At 38.2% G+C, this 24,775-nt stretch overlaps 1 protein-coding gene and 1 non-coding gene across 2 annotated transcripts in view; both read right to left on the minus strand.

Annotated features, from left to right (window-relative positions):
• The window catches only part of P3h2 (prolyl 3-hydroxylase 2), a 193,273-nt gene that overhangs the window by 52,871 nt on the left and 115,627 nt on the right, over positions 1 to 24,775 (minus strand). The window contains exon 3 of the mRNA XM_008839688.3: positions 3,576 to 3,728. Within this exon, the coding sequence (XP_008837910.2) occupies positions 3,576 to 3,728 (153 nt within the window). The remainder of the gene's footprint in view (positions 1 to 3,575; positions 3,729 to 24,775) is intronic.
• On the minus strand, positions 12,375 to 12,479 carry LOC115071471. The gene has a single exon (XR_003850560.1). It is a non-coding gene; the product is annotated as a U6 spliceosomal RNA (small nuclear RNA).

Consider the following 24,775-nt stretch of genomic DNA (forward strand, 5'->3'; position numbering starts at 1 on the left):
GAATTAATATTGTGAAAATGACCATCCTACCAAAAGCAATCTGTAGATTCAATGCAATCCCAATCAAAATCTCCATGACATACTTCACAAAATTAGAAAAATAAATCCTTAAATTCATATGGAAGTACAAAAGACTCTGGATAGCCAAAGTAACCCTAAGCACAAAGAGCAACACTGGGGGAATTACTATACCAGATCTCAAAGTATACTACAGAACTATAGTCATAACAACAGCATGGTACTGGCACAAAAATAGACACATAGATCAATGAAATATGACTGAAGATCCAAACCTGAGTACATGCAATTTCAGCCACCTGATACTTGACAAAGGTGCCAAGAACACACAATGGAGGGAAAGACAGCATCTTCAACAAATGGTGCTGGCAAAACTGGATCTCCACCTGTAGAAGAGTGAAACTAAATCCTTAACTTTTACCTTGCACAAAAGTCAACTCCAAATGGATCAAAGGCCTCAATATGAAACTGGAAACCCTGAAGCTATTAGAAGAAAATATTGGCAGTAACTTACAAGATATAGGTGTACAAAAGGATTTTCTAAATCAGAGATTGCTCAGGAATTAAGGTCAGCAATCAATAAGTGGGACCTCATTGAACTAAAAAGCTTCTGTACAGCAAAAAATAAAAAACAATAAAAAAGTGAAGAGAAAACCTACAGAATGGGAAAAATTCTTCACCAGTGACACATCTGACAATGGTTTAACATCCAGAATATATAAAGAACTCAAAAAACAAAGAAGCAAGAAACCAAATGACCCAATTAAAAGATGGGATAAAGATCTAAACAGAGAGTTCTCAAAGGATGAAATAAAGATGGCTAAGAAACATCTCAAAAAGTATTCAACATTGTTAGTGTTCAGGGAAATGCAAATTAAAACCACCTAATGTATCATCTTACTTCAATCAGACTGACTAGGATCAAGAGAAGAAATGATACCAAATGCTGGTGAGGATGTGGAGAAAGGGGAACACTCATTCACTGCTGGTGGGATTGCAAACTTGTGCAACCTCTATGGAAAACCATGTGGAGACCTCTTAAAAAACTAAAAATGAACCTACCATATGACCCAGTTTTACCACTCCTTGGCATATACCCAAAGGACTCATCCTATTGTAGAGACACTTGTACAACCATGTTTATTTCTGCTCTTTTCACAATAGCTAAGAGATGGAAGCAACCTAGTTGTCCCTCAGCTGACGAGTGGTTAACAAAAATGAGGTATGTTTACACAATGGAGTTCTATTTAGCAGTAAAAAAAGATGAAATAATGAAATTTTCAGGTAAATGGATGGATCTAGAAACTGTTATACTAAGTGAAGTAACTCAGCAAAACAAATGAAGTATGTTCTCCCTCATATGTGGGTCCTAGCACCAAATCCTTTTAAATTCCAGGTGCTTTTAATAAGATGATGCTATACAGCAGTCCCTTCTGCATAAAATAGCTACCATCATCATGACTTCAGCTGAGCCTGATTGCTAAATATCATCACAATTGGGCTTGTTGATGGTTATGCTCATTCATTAAATGAGGGCCAAACAGTGTCACTGGACCATTACTGAAGTATCTAGCCACTCTTCCCAGACAACTGTATGTAATTTGTCCCTAATCACAAATGGCCTGCTGGATTTGGGGAGGGCTAAAGTATACAATCTGCAGAAGGCTAAGAAGAGAAGGCATAACCCATGCTGGGTAAAGGCTACAGTGTGCATACCCTCAGGTCATACACCTCAGCAACCCCTCAGTCATTTCAAAGCTTTTGAGTGGGAACTGACACTTATTCTAACCACTCCAACAGCTATCAAAATACCTGAAAGCAAATCCTGAATCCATCACTCTAGAGCCCAGCCTTGGAAGACAAAAGAAAAATAAGGAAGAACCCGATAGAGGGATGCTTTTGGAAGCTCTTTTCAAGAAATTCCAATGGTCTCTTATATGAACATTTGAAAATTTCCCTGTTCTGTCTTCTAGTTCCCTGTCTAGAACTTGTAATGCTAGTTACTCTTGCCTTTACTTCTCCTTCACATCACGTATTCATGATTCAAGGACTTCCTTTTCCCCTTAGAGATAAGAATTATACAATTTGAGAGTCTTTTAGATAGACCCACTCCAATTGCCTCACCCTGCGTCCCTGTTCAGCATGGTTCAAGATGCCAGAGTGGTCTGCGTCCCTATTCCTATTGGCAATTTGGGTAACCCCTTCAGAGGATGGTATGATAAGAGCAGGCGGTAAGAACTGGTTAGGCAGTTAGGATAAAAAGACCCCAAAGAAAAGTAGCCTGTTTCTTGGCTAAAAGTCAAAATGTCCTTGGGACTGTTAGCAACATACTCTGTTCCAAAGGTCAAAAATGTCTAAAGTATTTGGGAGCTTGTATCTAATCCTTAAAAGATTTTAGGGTTACATCTTCAGAGGGGGTAATGTTAGAGTACCCAAAAACCCTATAAAAATAAATAAATGAAAGAAGAAAAATAAAGAAAAGAAAAAGAAAATAGTGATGGGGAGATATGGGAAGTGTTGGAAGGAAGGGAGTGGGCATAGATTTGATCAAAACACCTTATATGCATGTATGAAATTCCCAATAAAGTTTTTGTAAAAAAAAGAAAGAAAACAAAACAAAACAAACCACTCTGTGAGTTAATCAGAGAAACATGTCCCTACTGTGAATAGTAGTAAATCCTGAGACTCTTGACTGCCCATGATGTTGAGAATTAGAGCTGGCTAAGGGCCCAGTGCTAAACAAAACATCTATACCACCCTTTCTAAGGCTAGGGTACATTGCAGAAGGGGGGCAAGAAGTATGTAAGAGTTGAAAAACAGGGCGAAGCGTTGTGAAATGCCATCCTGTAGACCTGACACAGCCATTGCAATCATGAGTTCACAACTGCATTTTCCTGCACAAGACCGGCCTGAGTAACAATCAGTCATGGAAGAGGGAGGCATTGTGGAGCCTAGCTCTTTGCTGCTGAACTAGCGACTGTTGACAGATTCTGGGAGAAGGGAACCATTGTTATCTGTTGTATACCCACTGCTGAGCTCAATAGGTCCTAATGAATAACTCCAAACCCATAGTCACTCAGACTGACCTGGTTAAACTCAGGGGGTAAACAAATCAAAACAAATAGATGTAAATATGAATGTGAGAAAGAGATTTACGGGGAAGAGGGAGGTTAACAGGCATGGTAGGGAGGGGTGAGAGTGGTTAGTGTGCTTTATGTACATGTGTAAAATTCTCAGTAAGTTTAATTTTAAAAATCTAAAAAAAGATATGGCATTAAAAAAGGGCTGAACAAGAGCTGAGGTTTCATAAAGGGGTACAGAAATCTTTAAGATGTTATAGGCTTCAACATATACTGATTATTTTAATTGAAATTTTAAATTAAAATATCAACTATATTTTCAATTCTGATAAAGGCAATATCATATCTGAAAACGTTGACAATATAAAAGTGCAAATTGAGGCTCAATTTGATATGTCCATTATGTGACTCAGCTCTGAGCCAATGGAACAGGTCCACTTATCTCCATGTGGCAGGGACAGGGTCTCCAGAGCTCACCAGGTGTGGCTTGGCTTCTCGATCTACCAGCTGGAGTGCTTCCGCCCCTGCTGTCATTTTGTAGTCCTCAATGTTCTGCTGCATTTCCATGTGCTCAGGGTTGGCCATGAAGAACGTGTGGGCGGCTTCCATGGCCTTTTCCAGCTGGTCAAGCTATGGAAGAAAACAACCAAATCAAGGAAATTTTTTTTACTTTTGGCTCAGAGAAACAAAAAGATGAGTCCAAGGTCTCATAGTTTAGAAGTGGTAAGGACAAGATTCGTGATCAAATTTAACACACACACACACACACACACACACACACACACACACGTGCACATGCACACACACGCACATGCACATGCACGCACATGCACACACACATACACATGTTTAATTGCATATACAGACACATCATTTTCTACTATATTATATTCAAACTGTAATTCAGAGCTGTTAACAAACTGAAAAGACATGGATATTTCAGCTCTGGTAAAAGGAATAAATGAGCTTTGTTCCAAGTTTATTCTCTTCCCCCATTTTTCTAAACCACCTGTGTTTTCAAGAAAACTGAATTTATACACTTATTTTGACTTATGATTAAGAAAAACAAAAAGCTGCCAAGATTATTGCTCTTCAGTTCACATTTTATAGTTTTTCATTTCTTTTTGTTCATGTCGAAAATGAGAGCAGAAACCATCTGAGATTCTCTAAATGGGGGAACTGGGTAAACTTTTCCTCCACAATGTAAGTTCATTGGCTTTTAGAAAGTCAAGAATAGGAGATGAAGCAAACTAGTCTGGCGTAGACAATATGCCCAAGCTGAAGCTCTGAGTCTCATTAATGTAAAAGGATGGATTGACTGTGTGTGTGTGTGTGTGTGTGTGTGTGTGTGTGTGTGTGTATGTGTGCACATGAGGGCTCCAGTCCCTCAAAAGGGTATAGTTTCAATACTCAGTATGCTGACACTCATAAGCCACTTAGCATCATTCTCCTTGGAAAAAGGAAAGATATTTTTAGCTAACTGGAATTAACTTTCCTCAGTGTAAGAACATTTGGGTTCTGCCTGAGTCATGGAAAATGCCTACAGAAGGATCCACTTATATCAGAAAAGTAAATATTCAAATTAGTAACATTTTATGGTGAAGCTCAAAGAATGATCTACTATAAAGTGTGAAGAAATTGTTACTAGCTTGTAGAGAAGACTTGCGCTCTGGAGCAGTGGGCAGGATTGGCAGGATGGTCCCAACGCAAAGGGATGGGCATGGTAAGATTTGGGTAACTCGTCCTAGCTGGTCAGGGGCTCTCCAGGAGCCTCAGAGGGATGGGGCCAAGGCCCAAGGAGAACCGATGGCAATAGAATGGACTAGTTCTTACTAGCTAACAGAGAAGGCCTGAGAAGTAGATAAGAAATCCCAATCCCACCTAAGGAACGTTGGCAGTTGATGACTGCTGGAAGAAGGAGAGGCAATATCTTACAGGGATGGGATTCTTGGTGGGACCTGTAGCAGATGGACCCACACTGAAAGACATTTGAGGACACAAATCAGATGCTATGGGCTGCAATATATATATATATACTCATATGAACTCACAGAAATGGTGACTGGGCAGGGGGCGGTAGGGGGAGGTGCAGTTAGGGGAGCAGATACAAACACCAGCAAATTATAATGTATGAAAATTGCAAAAATTCAATAAAAATAAAATTAAGAAAACACATATGACAAGTGGGAACAAAGTGATCTTTTTATTAAAATAAAACCAAATCTCCTTAAAATCTCCCACCTAGGAAATACCTACCTTCTGTCATCCATAAATGAATTTTCTTTCATTACTCTAATAGATCAGAAATTATTTGAAAAATTAAATATTTGATTTCTAGTGTCATTACAAATAGCTATATTTGGAGCTTCCACGTCTACTAAACCTTAAGATAATGTTCTAATAAATAATGTCAGCAAAGTAAAAAAGAGAATATTCTCTGCAGTTAACATTAACTCACTCAGTTTTTTCTCTTTTAAAGAATGTGCAGTTTGCTAGCTTGTCCTTAATGTGAAGGCAGAGACAAAGGAATTTCTGGAATTACTAAGGTTTACCCAACGACAGCAGCAAACTCCTCCTGGAGCTATGATCCACAACCATTAATGGAACTAAAGCTGCTTGTGCACCTAATTAAGATTACCAGACAGAAAAACGAAATAAGCAATGTTGAAGTCACCTAATTTTGAAAGAAACGAGTTTGTTCTTGTATGTGGTGTGACTAGAAGAGGGAGCAGAAACTGACATGCTAAAGAGCTAAAACAAAACAAAAGCTAATGACTATTAAATAGCAGTAGAAATGAAGATGAAATTAGTCTGACCTAAATTGGTAATTAGAAATTGAGAAGCCAATGATGATTAACTTCAGTCTTACAATTCCATCATTCTTTCATGGCCCCCAATTAAAATAAACTATGAAAAAAAGTATGAAGAAATTGAAATAAATTGCTATTGGATGAATGAATATGAAATCATAGAATATCATAAGATCATCTGGATCTTATTCAGACAAAGTATATATTCAGTAATGAAAACATTTAAAGGAAAGGTGAGTTCACAAGTCCCTAACACCGCATTGTGGAGAGACACAAAGAACTGGCCACAGAAAACACATACCGCCTTAATTGATGACCTGGTATCCTTAACTTTGTCTAACAACAGTAACATTTTTACTATCCATGCTTCATTTTCATATTATTAACTATGGACCTTCTTCCTATTGAGTCTTCCCTAAAATTAGGTCTTCCTATCATTTTCCCTTGTTCCTTATCATGTACACCCAGACATGCTTTTGTTGTCCATGTGATTGACTTTTGAATGTGCTTTCTTGTTCAATTACAAATTTCTCAATTTCCCAATCAACAGTATATAGAAATATGAATTATTTGAGCATTCATGTGGTGACAATTATGCAGGTACAAAAAATTGGGTGGGTTCTAAATTGTGCACAAATCCACATTTATTGGTCAAGTGATTGTGGAAAGTCATTTAAACATTTGTGCTTCAGTCATCGACTAAAGAAAGACTATGCTCATTTAAAAACTGGTCACCACAATTGACTAAGTAGGATATGGGTTATACAACTGTGTGATATGAATATGCATCAGAAAAATTACACAATTTATAAATGACCTATCAGTCTTGAGGATGCTGGTTTGCTCCCATTAATGAAAAGTAGAATGAATAGCTCCCATGAACACATCATTTATAAGGATACCGTAAGTGCTTGTGATCCATAGAAACTGTCTGGTTAATAGCCAAATTATAAGTAATGAGTAAAACAGGTTAGACCTGTTTTACTGAATCTATAGCTCAAGTTACTAAAGTTGATGGACACAGTTTGATATTTATGTTCTTTATTTCTCAACCTTAATCCTTGGCTCAGGCTGTTCCACTGATTCACAGAGTATTTGTCCATGTGTCTTTTTAAAATGTGTGACATGTCTTATAAGGCAATTTGAAACCTGTTTTGAAATGCTTTCTTAAACCTTCTGCTATGCTAAGGCACCACGATATCATCTTACTCTTATTTCTGTCCTGGGACTTATCATATGCTCCCCTGTGCTGAGTACATCTGCATTCCCTGAACAGCTTTCTGTGGAAAGGAGCCAATAACTTACTATTTTTGTATTCTCCACTCACTTTGCATATACATGATATTGATAGAAAGAAAATATATTATTTTAAGAAATAAACCAAGAAATATAATGCATATGAGTATAACTCACATGGTCATCATAGATAAGGATGAGGATTCAATGAGGACATGTTGAAGGTCCCTAGTGCTGATGATTACAGATGAGCATGACTCGGTGAGTTTTGAAAAGGGTGAGTTGATACTGATCACTGAGCTCCTTTTCTTAAGTTTGGCCACACTGGCTTTGTGCTTTTTTGGTGCCTTCCTTCTTTATAGCCCACTACAGAACAAACCATCTTGTCCACATAATGACTTCACATTGAACCATAAGCCAAACACTGGTCCTGGCTTTTACCTTTCTATAAACTAGTAAATGATTCTAAAATTGTCTTCTAGAATCTATAAAATCGACCAGTATCTTAACTGTGAATATGCTTTGTGTATTTGTACTTCATGTTACAGGCTGAATCTGACATAGTGAGAAAAATCCAAGTGACCAAGTATATGCTATACCCAGTACCATTTTACTGGGTAGAGATTGTTACAAGTTCTTATAAGTACTAGATTTTAGCTAAAGAAGAAGATCTCCATTACTCCATTGACACAAACCAAAAGCAAACTATATTTCAGACTCCACATGGGATTTCCTTTAAGACAGAGTTAAAATAAAAAAATTCCACACTAGTCTATAGTGTGAGGTAACAATATAGACTAGAAAAACAAATTATTAAAGAAAAAGAATGATAAAGGAAAGTGGAATGATGTGACAAGAGGATGTCACACTTTTTAAATGAATATTTTTATTGAGTTTTTGTGCATTTCATACAACAAATCTTAATCATATCTATATTCCCCTCTCCCATCTGCACCCCCATGGATCCTCCCACTGGATTTCATGCATTCTGTCATATATATTAAGACCTGTCTGGTCAAGTTTTTGTACCCAGATGTCCCTCAGTGCAAGTTCACCCACTGGAGTGTAGTCTGTCTTTAAGGGAGTCCCTCCCTTAAAGAAGATCAACTCTCCCTCACCCAGCAGTATTTCTGCCAATATTTCCTATGTTGGAGCTTGCTGAGCATTTCCCCAGCTCTATGCTGAGTTTTTGAGGATATCACACTTTTAAGAGACATGACTTCCCACTGAGACAAGTGCTGTGAAGAAATCCCCTTCCAGAAGTGCTGGCTCACTTCATTCAGAGCATGAAAAGTGAACGTTAACCCCTGCCAGCCTAGAAGGAAGACTGTACGGGGCTCTCATGCTGAGCGGAGAAAGAAATGAACATCACCTAAATCAACACCTTGCAAACATGTAGAAATTGCACTACTATGGGCTGGTGAGTGAATGTAAATGATCATCTTCCACAGTCTAACATGAATGAGGCTTTGCAAATCATACACTGAATACTGAAGAAGCTTTAGGAGCTATCTACCAGCCACAGAGAGATTTCCTATAATGCACTGTGACATTCAAGAACTTCAGTATTAGAGCCAGACATGTATCCAAGTGGTAGTGTGTGCTTAGAAAACATGAGGGCATAAGGTCTTGGGTTCAATCCCACAGTACCAAAAGAAAAATAATAGATTTTAAAATGGAAAGGAAGAAGACACTCCTAGGACTTTGTTCCAGTCTTTATAGTCTAATTGCACTCGTCTCCCCTTAAGCAAACATTCCCAGATAGACTGAACTTCCATACATTCTGTACTTTGTCAGCCAGCTATCTAAGAAAACACACATAAAGTCCAGTAATCCAGTGACAAATTCTTTACTTCATCCATTCACTTATTTGGCAAATGTTCATTTGTACATCTCTACTCCAGACTCAGTGAGAGTTGATGAGTATATCCACATGGCCAAAACTGAGGAAAACCCTGCTACCTGGATGTCTCTCTTCACAGTGGAGGAGATAAACTTCAAATGATAATGAATACAATTTGTGATTTGATTAAGTGCTTTGAAGGCATAAATAACCACATCTGTCAGCACTAGTATCTTAGGCTGGAGGAGGACTCCTGTAAACACATTACTGGAGGAAGCTCTCCTTGTAATGCAATTTTAGAGCTGAGTCTGACAGTAGGGGATCCAGTCATGAGTGCAAAGAGAAAGACCATCTCAGGCAAAAGACAGGGAAGTGAAATGATCCTGAAGTGTGAAAGGCTGTGGTGTATTTTAAAAGCAGACAATAGAAGGAGGGAGACAGAGTAACTGCAGGCCAGATCACTTGGTGGCTATGGTAGTTTGGATGTCATTCTAAGTGCAAGAGGAAACTATTAAAGAAATTTAAGGAGGAATGTAACAATATCTGACACACACTTTTACATGGTAACTGAGACAGTGGTGTGGGAAACAGATTTTGTGTAGGCAGGAGGGCACTGCAGTAACCCAGGACACTTGAGGCTTTTACTTTGCAAAACGAAATAGGTCAGCAGAGATGAAGTACCTTATCCCTTTCTTTTCCCTTTCTTGCCTTCCCTTCCTTTATCTTCCCTCCCCTTTTATCCACCCTAGTTATAACAACATTTTTCAACTCAACAACCACATACTACAAAAGGGAGAAAGTACAGACATACTCTTGGAAAAATTGCAAGTATGTTTGCATATGTATATTTACAGGTGAGTGGAGGTCAGAGGTCAAGGATCTTCCTTGTCCCAGTCTACCTGGAAGGCACTATGTGGACCAGGCTGGTCTTGATCTCACAGAGATCTGCCTGTCTCTGCCTCCTGAGGGCTGGGATTAAAAGTGCACTCCACTAAGCTAGGCTCCACCTTACTTTTTGAGAGAGGTTTCCCACTGAATATAGAGCTCAAAAATTGGCTGTGCTGACTGGCCAGTGAGACCTTGGTCTCTGCCTATCCAGGACTGGATATGCATAAGGACATCACATATCCAGCTTTTACATGGATGCTGGGAATCAAACTCATGCTTCCATGGCAAACCATCTCCCAACCCCAACAATTTTTCATTTTTATAAACCTAAGAGACATAGAGTGGCCCAAGATATTTTTATAAATATTTCATCATTTGATACTCTCCAAATATATTTCAAATTATTAACCTCAGTCAGTTTCCCTTTCCAAACCAAACAGATAAATATATACTTCAAAGAAATACTGAACAACATATTAAAGAGATATTCTTGAGAAAGCATAAATTTTGAAATAAAATTTAATAGTTTGTTGGAGTTACTGAATTGAACCAATACTGTAAATTGCATTCTAGCACATGTAAAGATCAAGCTGTTTAGGAGAATTCCATCTTATTTCAAGAAATTTCTTAAGATTTTTATAGAATAGAGTTATATTTTTAGATAATCAAAAACAAAATAGTGCTTGAAATGACTTTGTATTCTATTTCCAAGTGATGCCATGTTGCTATAACTTAAAAATATAATTCAGCATGGGAAATAATTTCTTCTCCTGACAAATCATCGAGTTAAAATTAGCCTAGATAGGGGCACAGAATAGCTTGTGTTGCTCTTTTTTTCTTGACTTTAGGAAGCTCAATATGAAATTTTATATTACTAACAGTAAGCACAATATATTGGTTTTGTAGCATAGCAAACTGAAAGTAGTCTATTTTTCTTTGAGTTATTTTATTTTCCACTCAAAATCTAATTATCAAAATAGTTGCTTTATCCAGGCAATCCAAAAACCTTCTTGATACAGGAAAGATGAGCATTATCTTAATTTCTGGACATTATATTCCTTTCCTCATTTCAATACAGAACTTTTAGAAATTTCTGGTGCTAAAGTTCTCACAGTAATTCAGAAGGTAGGTGCCCATATTAGTGTAGAAGATAAATTTATCTTTGCATTTATGGAATGTTAGTCTAGGAGGTAGCCATGGTTTTCAGTAAATATTTATGGCTCTCAAAATGCTACTGGGTGAGGGTTAACAAGGAACTGACATTTCTGAAGAAGAGCACTTCCTCTATGGGATAAGTTGGAAAGAGGGCTGAATAGTTTTACTTTCCTTTGCCAAGAGCTTATGAGCTTCCCTTAAATTACTTAAGATCCAGAGTTTGATTAATAGACTTCTGTTGAGTTTACCCTGTACTGGTGTCTTAGGCTTACATCTTAGTGTTAAGCATTGAGGGTAGGTAGCTACTGTGAATAAGGTCACCCCATGAGCTCATTTGAGGTCATCAGCTAAATTTTCTAAGAGGTTCTTATAGAAATAAAATCCATTTTATTATGCAATGCAAATACCAAAAAGCAGAAGAAAAATATCTTGATGTTAAAAAGTTAAAAAAAAAACCCTCAGAGTATTAGCCAAAATTAAGTGCATGCTTTAATTGGATGACATCCCACAAGCCATCTGCAAACTCTCTAACTTCCTAACAACAGACCAGCCAACACTTGGATGGCTGCTGGGCACAGAAGGGAGTATTCTTAGTGATGGAACGTGGAGAATCATCCCAGCCTTGGCTCCAGTGAAATCAGTATGTGTGGTTTATTGGTATGTTGCTGTTGTTTTTGGTTCTAAACACTAAGACAGAGCTCCAGTGAGTAAGGGAGCAGGCATCTTAGCCTCTGTGGTGTTTGCCCAGCATTCTCCCTTGAGGTGTCAGAGGGTGACCAATGCTTACCGAAAAGAAAGTGTGGGCCAAGACCTTTCTGACATCTGCTTCCTGCTACCGTTCTTGGAAGCAAAACTCTAAGGCTCTATGATGTAGTCTTCTGAAGGTATATGACACTCATTTCCCAGCTCACTGTTGTCAGTGCCCCATGACTACTGGAGTAGTTCTCACTTAATGTACAAAGAATCTCACTTTAGTCCATTTTGGAAAAAAATCATACAAATCTCACATTCCTCCAGAAGAGATCAGAGCTGCATTCCTGTGTTTCTATCATAATGACAGGAACTCTCTAGACTGTGGGGTTGTTAATGAGAATTATTGTGTGGTTTGCAAAATGCTCTATAGCACTAATAATGAAAATAAAAATGGTCATTTGTTGAGTGTCCCCTAATAGGAATGAGAAATTCCCCAAGAAGCTGGAAGACAAGCCCTGAGCCTTGATCCTAACGCAGAAGTATGTGATCATTACGCACAAGGGTGTATTATCATATACACAAGGGTTTGTAGCACCAAGCAGAAAACTGCAATGAAGAGAAATCACTCCTCCATTTTTTCCTCTTTGTGAACAAAATGTGGAAAGCTTCACAAATCTGTGTCATCTTTACATAGGGACCATGCTAATCATCTCTGTATTGCTCTATTTTTAGTATGTGTGCTACCAAAGTGAGCACTGGAGTCACTCTTAATAAAGCTTATGGTATAAGAGCAAAGTCGTGTGGATGCCGGTTTCCTAATGATGAAAACCGAACACCCTCCCTGTCTTTCCCTGCTGACTGCGGTCCCGTTCTGGCTGGCCTTCATTTTACAGGGTCAAAATTCAGCTCTACGCTTACTCCCTCTGAGTCACGTCTTCACAGGTATTATCAGCCATGTCCCATTTCCCCTAGTGGCACAATGTCACAGTCACTTGAATTTGTCTACTATGGCAGCCCAATGACAATTGCCTGTGGATTTCTGCTTCTGAAATACTCTTTGAAAATCAGCAGTGAAATAGCTTACTACAGACTTGGGAATTACTTTTTTTCTGATCTTGGGAATATTTTGAAAACAAATCCAGTTGTTTATTTTAATGTGTTTGTGGCACTGTTCTGTAAAATGACAATGGGCAATGGGCGATGGGCAAGAAGGAGTGGGTGACTGAGGGATGGAAACCAGAGTGTGTTCATTTTTCCTGTTTTTCCCACAACTACCCATGATTTCCCAGTGGATTGTAAAGTGAGGCCTGAGGACCAGAGAAAATAAATAATCAGCTGGACCTTGGGCTGCTGAACATCATAACATTGCTAGAACAATACCAGGAATATTCCAGCAAAACCATGATTTCAGAAGGCCTTTAGGTTTGTGAAAATACAAAAAAAAAATCATCATTATAGTTTCAAATGTACTTGATTCTCATTTTTGTGTTTAGAAAGAAAATTTAATATTCTACCTCAAATATTCCACCACAGGATTTCAAGAAAAACAAGTAACTACACCAAAAGCTTTTCATCTTGTACCTTTCTGGTAATATAAATATATCAAACTCTCCTGTGAAATATAAACCTTTGCTCATATAGGGCTGGAGAGAGTTCACACAAAAAGTATTTCAGATCACTGTCTTCAGCTCATCTCATGGAAGGCACTGTGGGTACCAGTCAAATAGGCACCCACAACAAGACCCCTCAGGAGAAAATATTCAAAAGAGTCTAAGGTTCCTCCCAGAAGTTTATACATCAAGCTACCTAAAGTGTGATCCAAACCTGGTGGGCCACATGGTGTCACTAAGGTTTCCAGGACAGAGTTATCTCCAGGTTCCACAAGTGCCTCTGGAGTCACACCGAATCTTCCCAAGCATTCATCTACAGCGATGACCTTCAGGCTGAATAGCAAGTGAAATTTCACCATATCCAAGGTTATATATGAACATAAACATTCTCTGTACCTCCTCCAAAGACTGTATTGGAAAGAAAGGCGTAAATTATATGGTCACATTGCCCCATTCACAGGTAGCAAAAGGTTTGTACAAAAAATTGGTGACAGGACCATCACTAAAAGCTACATCTTTGAGCTGGCAAGATGGCTCAGCTGGTAAAGACACCTGCCACCAAGCCTGAAAACCTGTGTTTGATTCGCAGAGCCCACATGATGCGTCTCTTTTTTAAATTTTATTTTTATTTTATGTGTTTGAATGAAATATCTGCATGTGTGTAAGTGCACCCGTGTTGTGCAGTGCCCACGAAGGATATGAAAGGGTGATGGATCCCCTGGAACTGTAGTTATGGATGGTTGTTAGCCATCATGTGGGTGCTAGGATTCAATCTTGGGTTTTCTGCAAGAACAGCCAGTGCTCTTAGCTGCTGAGCCTTTCTCCAGTCCCATCACATGGCAAATATCTTGAGCCAACTCCAGAAAGTTATTCTCTGACTTCCACACGTGTGTGATAGCAAATGCTCATCCACACCTCCACACACAAAATAAAATGTGAAACAAACATTAAAAATTTAAACATATATCCACAAACATACTGGGGATTTCATTTACTGTTAAATGGAGGTCAAAGTGAGTTACTGTATATTTTTCATCCATACAGCAAGTGTTTGTTGGTCACCTTTGCCAGAGAAAGAACTGTGATAGTTACCACACTTTTGAGGATGTAAAACAAATGTGGCAAGGCTGTATTAGTTACTTTTTGGTTGCTATGATAAAATCATGACCAAAAGCAACTTACAGAAGAAAGTTTTTTGGTTTCTGTTTCCAGAGAGAGCGTTCATATGGCTGAAAGGCCTGGCAGCAGGCACCAGAAAGAAGCAGCTGAGGTGGAACATCTCTACTGCACACATGAAGAAGAGATGAACACCAAGTGGGGTGAGGCTATTAGAGCTCAGAGCCCACCCCCAGTGATGTGCTTCTACAGGATCAGAACGCAGAAGGGGAGGTGGCAATCACCATTGTTGCAGATAGAGAGAAACATCAAGTCACAGTAATCCAGATGGCAAGTCTTCACTGGAAGGTGGGATGGGCTGGGGTTCATGAAAAACAGAAATCATGTGGGTATGTCAGGTACAGAACAAATAGCATCCAACTGGATGCTACAGATGTGTTTGTGGAACAGTATCTTTTGCTCACTTGATTCATGTGGTAGGTCTGATTTCACTGTCATGGGAACTAAGATCGAATAAGACTTTATAGTGGGACTCCTTGCACACAAAGCTGAGACATTTGGGAGTTTTATTCCTTAGAAAAGGGAACTGGACCTAACTCCATATGTACCTATATATACATGGAATTGAATGTAGTCATGAACAGTGTATCCTGTTGCATTTCAAAAAAAAAAAGCTGTTCAAAAAACAAAAAATGAAAATATCAGTGACTGCTACGGAAGGCTTCATCTTGCAATATGGAGAAAGGAGTGGAACTGGTCTGCTGGATCAAACTAATGGTATCCTTAGGGCTGTGGAAACAGCGTGGGTATTGCAGAATTAGCTGAGATTAAGAAGAGCCTGGAGAAGAGAAAACATGCTTTGAAAATGACTGAAATTCCCCTCCTCATATAAAAAAGCAAGTTAGTCAAAAGAAATACAAAATTAAAAGTAGTTTTAAATTTTCAAAGGCAATCCACTAGGAATATGATGGTAATGGCAAAAAAAATTAAGATTACTTTGCATGGTTTCAAATTTTGCTTGTGGGTTGGAGAAATTAATTTCATTTTGGATAAGATTATATTTGCTACAAAGGGAAGACTATCAAAGAAGTACTTTTCTTAGCAGGGAGGAACCTTGACCTTGATCTGATCCACTGAGTGCCAGGCAAGTATTCATTTGAGACATCCTTCAAGTCTTTGACTCAGAGGAAGGCAGGGAGAAAAGTTTCCAAGCTGAGAATAGAAGCAGTGATTGTACACAAGTCAGAGCAACCCAGGACAGGAAGCAAAATGATCACAGAATGTCTTACAGACTGTTCTTATCTTGCTAAGTATATTCCCCCAGATGGTTACAGACTCACAAAAAGATTTTATCATTAATAAAGAAAACAAGATAAACTGCATTTCAAGTAAAGTTAATTTCCTTTGCATCTGGAGTCTTCACTGTGCTACTGTGCAGTTGATTCCATAATGAGATATTATATTCCACATTCTATCTCTCTTGACCAAAATCTTTGCTGTTTGCTTCAGAGTGGCTCAAAGGAGTCATCAAGTTTCTGAGACTACTTGACCGAGATAAAAGTCACTAGCTGGGAGAAATGACTTTAATAATACAACTATCACCCAATGAATATTGGAACCCTAAAGTGCAGTGAGGAGACACTTTTTCATAATTTGGTACAATACCTCCTTCCCCTTCTATGTGTCTCAAGGCCACCTGCATCTTGAGGGAGGAGTTGCAACTCACAGACCAGTCTTCTACTTGTGAAGTTTATAATTATTCCAGTGAAAACCACCACACTTAAGATGAAATGGTCACACCTTTTCATCAGAAAATTGAGATGTCTACCATTGTACACAAATGTATATGTCAAAACATTTTTATGTGTGTGTTTTGGCTGCAAGTATGAAAGTGCACCCATGTCACATAATACCCACAGAGGTCAGAAGAGGGCATTGGATTTCCTGGAACTGGAGTTAAGGAAGGCTGCTAGCCACTGTGTGGGTGCTGGGAACTGAACTTGGCTCTTTGCAAGTGCAGCCAGTGCTCTTAACCACTAAACCATCTCTACCACCTGGTGAGCCAGTGACAGTCAAAATAAGCCAAACTGAAGTTTTCTATATACTACCCGGAATAAGCCAAATTAAAGTTGCTAATGAGTTTGGAAGAAGACAATGGGAGTGTTCAAATGAAGAGTCTAGCTTGAATTTTTAAAAATAGGCCTAGAGAAATCATATCAAATTATGAAATTATATTCAGTGTTTAAAAAACTCAGGTTTTCTTATTTTGATTTTGCAAATACTGAGGGCTGACACTAGCTCATTTCCCCTTGAAATGTTTCACTGTGGTAGAGGTTAGATGGGTCATGTTTAGTTTGTCCTAAGAAAAGTTTATCACTGCAAGTATGGTGTCCACAGCTCCAACTTCAAAAGCACACGGTTCTATAGACTGTGTTTTCAGATGCCCTGAGGTCCAACTCTACTTCATCTTTGAATTAGAACTGACCTGCATTTGTAGAAAGTCCTACCCTGCAGTTGGGTAGATGGGATGGTGGGGCCAGAACTGAGATAATCTGCTGGAGTTACTATGCAGACACTATGATCACTTGAACAACAGCCTAACTCACAAATTTGCTTTTTGAGAGTGGTCCTGAACTAAGAGGACACAAGTTCCCCTAGATAGCTCTTGGAACCATTTGCCTCTTGGAACTGTGCTGAACTCTCTTGCTGGAACTCTGACCCTGGAACTGTGTCCCAAATCCAGCCTCACCCATAATTTTATTCAAAATGGTTTCTACAGCTTCAACTGGGGGAGCACAAGCTTGGCCACACCCTAATCTTAGCAGACCAACCGACTTTTTCATCCCTAGTTGTCGAATATCTCAATCATCCAAGGCTACATGCATTTCCCAATGTCCACTGTGTGTAATGAAGGTGGGTGCACAATCGTTCAGCACTTCGATATGGTAATTCTCAAGCACACTCACATTCATTCATTCATTCATTCATTCATATATTCTTGAGTGCAGTACCAAATGTAAGTTGTCAAGGAAACAAGATCAGATGCCCAGGTCAGCAAGACGCAAGAGCACATGGCCTTGATGGGGTTAGTTAAAAGTCATTAGTCCAGACTATGTCCATTTTATAAATGTCATTCCCACAATAATCCCTGCTTTTAAGTAGCTAATCCAGGGTACAGGATGGGAAATTAGACATTATCTTTTAGGGTAGTAGGTGAAGAGAAGTAAACCATTTACTGTAAGAACACAAAGAAGAACAAAGCAAGTCTGAAAAGGGGGCTTTGGACCTGGAATGTCTTTGTGGAATGACCATGAGGATGATGGGGCTTCAGCAAGCAAGGCTGCTGGGAATAGCTTTTCATGGGGGCAAAGCCTCATCCATCCATGAGGATTAGTTTATTTGGAACATACTTGAAGAAAGTGGCCTTTGGAGTAACAGAGAATACTGAGAAAACAGTCAGGAGCCAAATTAGAATGGAGTTTGAAAGACAACTATATCTTGTGTTGTATTTTGGAACATGTGAAAATTTTAGAATAAGAGTCACTTGAATTTTAAAATTTCTTTCCAGAAACATCTCCATTTGTCTGCAGAGGAGAATGTCTAGGAAACTAGTTTGCACCAGAGCACGGGATGGTCAGTAGTGAGATAGTGGGGGCAGATCACGACAACTGAGCAGCAGGTACCAAAGTACTCTATTCCTTCCAGCCAAGTTTCCATCTGGTATTGAATCCTATGGAACAGGCCACATACTGACAGCTCACTTGACAGGATATGGCAATACAGAGCTACACTGTCACGCTTTCCATCTCTAAAGCCCACTTTCAATAAGCTAATGGTTTTATATTTTAAAGATGGCATTGCAAGTCCAATTTTAAACTAGAGGAACTCCAGTCAAGTCAGTAAAATGAAGTTTTCATCTGGTAGCTACCACTTGACCTCGTCCTGCCCAGAGGATCATGCGGTCCTATTAAAAATGATATGAGAAGCATTTGCTCTTTCCATGAAAACACTGATGGGTACTAGAGGAATGCTAAGATTCCTTTACTTGAAGAGAGTGAAGCAGAGAGATTCTGTTACACTTTCATTAATCCTTGCCCTCTGATCCATGTGAGAAGAAATGGTTACTATAGGAAAGGCTATAGGAATAGTAATTACTAACCTTTTGTCTTTCTGTTGTTGGAAATAAGGATGCTTGAGATACTTCAAGCATGAAAAGATAAACAGGAACCTAAATTCTACCTTCCAAATCCAATTTTAATGTAAAAGAAGTTAATTCCTGGGTACAGTTTCCGTCTTCTCAAAGAGATAAATGGTAATATATACATATGTATGTGCACATTTACACACACACACACATGTAGAACAACAGTTTCCTACAAATTAATTTTACAAAGAACATTAATATGAATTATTTCAAAGAATTGTCATATACAGGTTTGTCATGTATTGAGCTCAGTTTCTCAAATGAAAGTAATAAATATCAGAGAAGCCAAGTACTAATAGGTACTACTATTATCAAACAATTAAATAACCTGAAATAGATATCACATATATATATATATATATATATATATGTATCATGCATTATAAGGGGAATTGTGTACTTCCCTGAATTCATGCCACAAAGTCCTAACCTGTGTGCACAGAGGAAAGACCATGTGAGGATCTGGTGAAGATGGAAGGCCTGAGAAGAGAGAAATCTAGCCAAAACCCTGATCTTGGACTTCTACCCTCAAGACCTGTGAGAAATAAATGTTTGTTGCTTAAGATACCCAGCCTGTGGTATTTTGTTATGGTAACCTTGGGAAATAATGTACCACATTTAAAACTGAAAATAACAGTGCAATGTATATCAATAACTTCATCTGCAATTGGGAAAACTGAAATGATATACAATTGAATCTGACTTTAAACAATATTGTCTTGCACTAGAACTTGGGCCTATAACTTGTATGCTATGTTCTCCCAGTGATGTAACCAATCACAAAGGTGGCAATCGAATCAGGCCATGATCACTTTTTGGTGGCATATATTCATTGTATATAGTACTGGGTTTCCTAAGGATAGTCTATAGAAGTATAAATGAACATATTCCTCCCAAATACCCTGCCTTCCTCCTTATCACCCCTTTCTACTCCTGTTAGTTCCGTTTGTTCCCCAGTTTGACTTCCAGTTTCATGACATATATACCTATGTGATTTTATTTAATAGTAAATCTAGGAGTCACAAATTAGTGAAAACTTGGATTGTCTTTCTGAGACTAAATTCACTTAATGTGATAATCTCCAGTTATATCCTTTCCAGCAAATGACATAATTTTGTCCTTCTTTATGGTTTAATAAAATTCCTTTGTGTGTTTTTACCACCTTTTCTGAATTCAGGGCTAATTTTACAAAGGTATCCTGAAGTGACTTTGGTAGAACCATTGCGACATTAAAACAGTAAAAGAAAGGTTAGGAAAAAAATAGTGCCAATGAAAATTAAAATACCTGGTTTCCCATATAATTTTCCAGTACTGAACTAAAAAAAAAAAAAAAAGAAAAAGAAAAAGAAAAAGAAAAAGAAAACAAGCCAGATGAATATTCTCTTGGAGGCACTCTGAAATGATACATTTGGTCTTATTTATAGCACATAACCCTACCATTTTGATTTATTTTAAAAGCATGCTTGATCAAGACACTCTTCTTCTAAGAATCTCTTTTCATTTTACTATAAATAAAAGATTTTTTAATACAGAAAATCTCCCAGAAAGAAAATACTTTTCTAGCATTATTTTGATTAGTTGGTACATTTCTTGAAAAATGTTGAACACCAAGAATATCAGAGTACCAAAAGAGAAGTGGGCCTGGGAAATATCATCTTAATTTTGTAAGTAAAATTGCTAAGACTCCATAAAACTCTTCTGTAATGAAATAAAAGAACATTTTCTTATAAGGATGAAGTAAAGTAGGAATAATCATTTGAATATTACATGTCCACTGACATAATACATAAAAGATATTCATAGAATGCTTTTCAATGGAAAAAAAGAGACTGTGTGACAGTCTGCAGTATCATTCCACTTACACAATATAAATCCAAAAGAAAATGATTACATTTTAAGTTTAATAGTTGTGTTAAGTTGAGACATGGACTTAATAGTTAACTGATTTTTATTCTTATTTTTTTCTTTTTTTTTCAGTGAGACAGCTCGTTTATTCAGGGAGGTTGGAGGGAAGATAGAGGGTGAGGATGGCAGCCAAAGCTTTACTGATAGGTATTCACGATATGCTTTATTTACATGTGCAGGAGGACCCTATCATGTAGAAAGGGGAGAGGGTAAGGAGTGGCTGTAGTGCAATGCCTAATTATCATACAGGAAAAACCTAGGGGCAGCTTTTGCAGGGAAATATGTTAAAGGTCATGTTCCAAATAAGGTCAGGCATCTGTGCTTGGAGACACTTTCCAAATAAGGTCAGGTAGAGAGTAGGAAGCCCCTGCTGAGAAAGGGAGTCCTCCATTTTACACCCAGCTCATAGAACTATCTGGACATGGTGGACTGTGACCTTAATGGCAGGGTCCCCCAACATCTCCCCCTATTTTGTTTTATAATGGAGAGGTGTCATCACAAGCTTCAAGAGCCAATTCATCTATCTCGGGAGAATCCAAAGTGGATTCTGACCTGTTTGGTAGTAATTTTTGCAATGGTGGTAATTTGTCATCGAAGAAATTGTATGAAACAGGGAGCAAGCATCAAAATAACACATAGCATAATCAGGGGGCTAACAAAGGGTAAGAGCCAAGAAAACAAGGGTTTACTAAACCAACTTAATTCTTCAGTGGGTTGAAATCTTGAAAACAGGTCATTGCGAAGTTTTTTGAGAGTATTAACATTAGTCTCAACAACATTTGACTCACAAAAAAGTAGCATTCTTCTCCCAATACTATACAAGTCCCCCGATGTTCAGCAGTAATTAGTCTAGTGCTCTTCTGTTTTGGAGCACGGCCCCAGCATATGAATGGCATATAAAGAAACTGAAATGGAATTTGAATGTCTAAATAAATAAAAGGAGAAATAAATCATGATTTCCTGAATGAAGAAAAAAATGTTTCAGACACACTCAAGGAAATGCAGCATCTTAGACTATCTTCCTATAACAGCAATGAATTTGGCTTAAATTATTTTATAAGTATATAAGACAAGTGAAATTTGGTAAAGGTGGGGTGTGTGTGAGCATGGCATTTGAATGCACAAAGGACAGAGGGAACTTTCTTGTGAATTCCTGTTCCTCTTAATCTGTTTACTAAATGGCAGCTAGAATGATCATTCTAAAATACAAATTGATTTGCCTCCACTGGCTTAAAATTTTCCAAGGCTCCCCACTGGTCTGAGGATAAAGTTCAAATTCCTTAACATGGTTCACAAGCTCCTAGTTAAATGGTCTCAAATTACCTGCCCTGATTCACTTCTTAATATTCTCTGTTGTTTCCTATAACAAGGTCTCATTTAGTTTTGCCCCAGAAAATCCCTGTCTCTGCCTTAGTTTGTTCTGTTCATTTTATTAGAAAACATTCCTTCCAAATTTTTGCTTGATATTTCTCAATTTTCTTTAGTGTTTAGCTTAGACGTCATTTCCTCTGCTATGTCATGACTGCAATATCTTCTTGGTCAATTGTTCCTTTGATCTAAATAAAGTAGCCCTCTTTATCTCTTCTGATTAGTTTTAGTTTGAAGACTAGTTTATCAGATATTAAAATTGCAATTCCTGCTTGTTCTTAGTGCCAATTGCTTGAAATATTTTTTTCCATCCTTTCATTTTTAGATAGTGCCTGTCCTTGAGGATGAGATTGGTTTCTTGAAGAAAACAAAAAGATGGACTTTGTTCCTTAATCCATTCAACTAGCCTGTGTCTTTCGACTGGGGAGTTTAGGCCATTGATATTTGTAGTTATTATCGAAAGAGGCTTATTGTTTACTGTCGTTTTAATTTCTGTTTGCACTCTTGGCCTAATTTACAATTCTACCTTCATTTAGTTTCTTTCTGTTGCCTCTTGGGTATAGTAGTTTTTTTCTTCAGTCCTTTATATTGTTTTGAGTATTCTCTGAAGGGCTGGTCTGGTGGGCATGAATTCTTTCAACCTGTTCTTGTCGTGGAAGGTTTTTCTTTCCCCTTCAACTATAATACACAGTTTTGCTGGGTAAAGTATTCTGGGTTGGCATCTGTGGTCATTTAGAACTGGGAATATTTTGGTCCAGGCTCTTCTGGCTTTCGTAGTTTGTATTGAAAAGTCAACTGTAATTATGATGGGTTTTCCTTTATGTGATTTGTTGTTTTTCACTGGAAGCTTTCAGGAGAAATTCTGTGTTCTGTACATTTAATGTTTTTACTATGATATGCCATGGGGAGCTTCTTTTTTGGTCCTCTTTGGTGTTCTATGTGCTTTTAAAAATATTTTATTATTTTTGTTTTATGACTCCATGTGTGTAAGTGCACCAATATCATGCTTTGCCCATGGAGGTCAGAAGAAGGCATTGGATTCCATGGAACTGGAGCTACAGATGATTGTCAGGTGCCCTGTGGGTGCTGGAAACTGAACCCTGGTCCACTTCAAGATCAGCCAGTGCCCCTAACTGCTTTGCCGTCTCTTCACTCTTCTCTGTGCTTCTTGTACTTGTGTGGGTATGTCTTTCTTTAATTTTGAGAAATTTTCAACAATAACCCTGTTGAAGATTTGGGCAGTCCCACTTACTTGACATTCTTCTTTCCCTATGCCTATAATGAATATATTTTGGGATTTTTTTTTTTTTTTTTTTTTTTTGGTGTCCTATGCTTCCTACATATTCCGTTCCTGTTTGTTTGTTTTTTACTTTTTCAGGTTCTTTGCATGACAAGTCCTAGTCTTCAAGTTTATTGTCCAATCTTGATATTCAGTTTTTCATTTCATTCATTCTACTGATGAGGCTTTCTTCTGCTATTTCAAATTGGCTTATTGGATTTTTCACTTCCTTCTTCATTTCAGTCTGAGTTTTTGTCAATATTTTTATCTCTTTTGTGAATTCAGTGAGAAGTTTATCCCTATCTTCTTTTAGTTCTTTGAGATGTTTGTTTGTGGGTTCTTTAAATTCCTGGAATTCATAGATAATATTTATGATTGTTCTTTTAAATTCGGTGTCCTGGGTTATCTCTAGGGGTTTCTCATTGTTGAACTCTTCTATAGGACCCATGGTGTTTGGTGGGAACTTATTACTTTGGTTTTTCATGCTATTATTTTTTCATTGTAATTTTGGCATGTGGATTTCTTTTGTTGCTTGTGACTCTGGTATGAAATTCAAGCTTTCCTTTGTTGAGTTGAAGTCTATTTCTGCTTTTGTTGCTGATGTACTTTGGTTGCTTTCTGATTCTGTATGCAAAGCTGATTGGCCTAGGCTTCAGGTTCTCTCTTTTGATTTTATATTGGAGGGACCAGATGGCTCTAATGAAGTTACTCAGTGGCTCTCCAGGAAGGCAAAGCAGCCCTAGCTGGTTAGAAGCATTTCAGAAGCCTCAAATGGATAGTGCCAAGATCCAAGGAGAGGAGGTGGGAGACAGATGTGCTGGTCCTGACTAGTCATCAGGGAACCCTATGCCCTGGGGCAGTGGGAGGGACTGCAGATGGTACCAGAGCAGGGGATTGGCTCTATGTGAATTGTGAAGTTCACCCTTCAGGGTCCAGGTTAGGTGTGAGTCAGGTACTCTCAGGCAATAGCCAGCAGGGACTCCTGGCCCTGGGGGAGTGGGAGGGTCTGAAGATGGTCCAAAACAGGGGGATAATTATGGCATGATTTGGGAAACTCACCCTGCAAAGGCTAAGTCAGGTGCTCTCAGGTCTTTATAAGATGCACAAAATATAAAATAAAATAAATAAAATTAAAAAAAAACAGGTCAGGAATGGTGGTGCACACCTTTAATCCCAGCACTTGGCAGGCAGAGGCAATCTAATCTCTGAGAGATCAAGGCCAACCTGGTGTATATAGTGAGTTCCAGGTTAGCTAGAGCTACATGAAAACCTCAAATGACCTTAAGAGTAAAAATAAATTGGTTTATCTGGACAACTGTATGGCCTTAAACACCCAAAAGGAAATTATAACCAAAGATTAAAGGGGGTCAATATAATTTCATAAGAGTCCATATGTATAGCTAAAGGCTACATAACAAGCAACAATGCCCCTGCCAGACAGGCAATACCTTCTTTTGAGTTGTTGGCCAGGGTGGCCAAAGGGATTCCCAGATAGTAACCAGAATAGAACTCGGAAAAAGAACAGCAGACCCCAATCTTATCCAAAGGAATACTGACAACTGATTACCAC

Source organism: Nannospalax galili, unplaced genomic scaffold (assembly GCF_000622305.1).
Source record: "Nannospalax galili isolate Female #2095 unplaced genomic scaffold, S.galili_v1.0 scaffold559, whole genome shotgun sequence".
Taxonomy (NCBI): Eukaryota; Metazoa; Chordata; class Mammalia; order Rodentia; family Spalacidae; genus Nannospalax; species Nannospalax galili.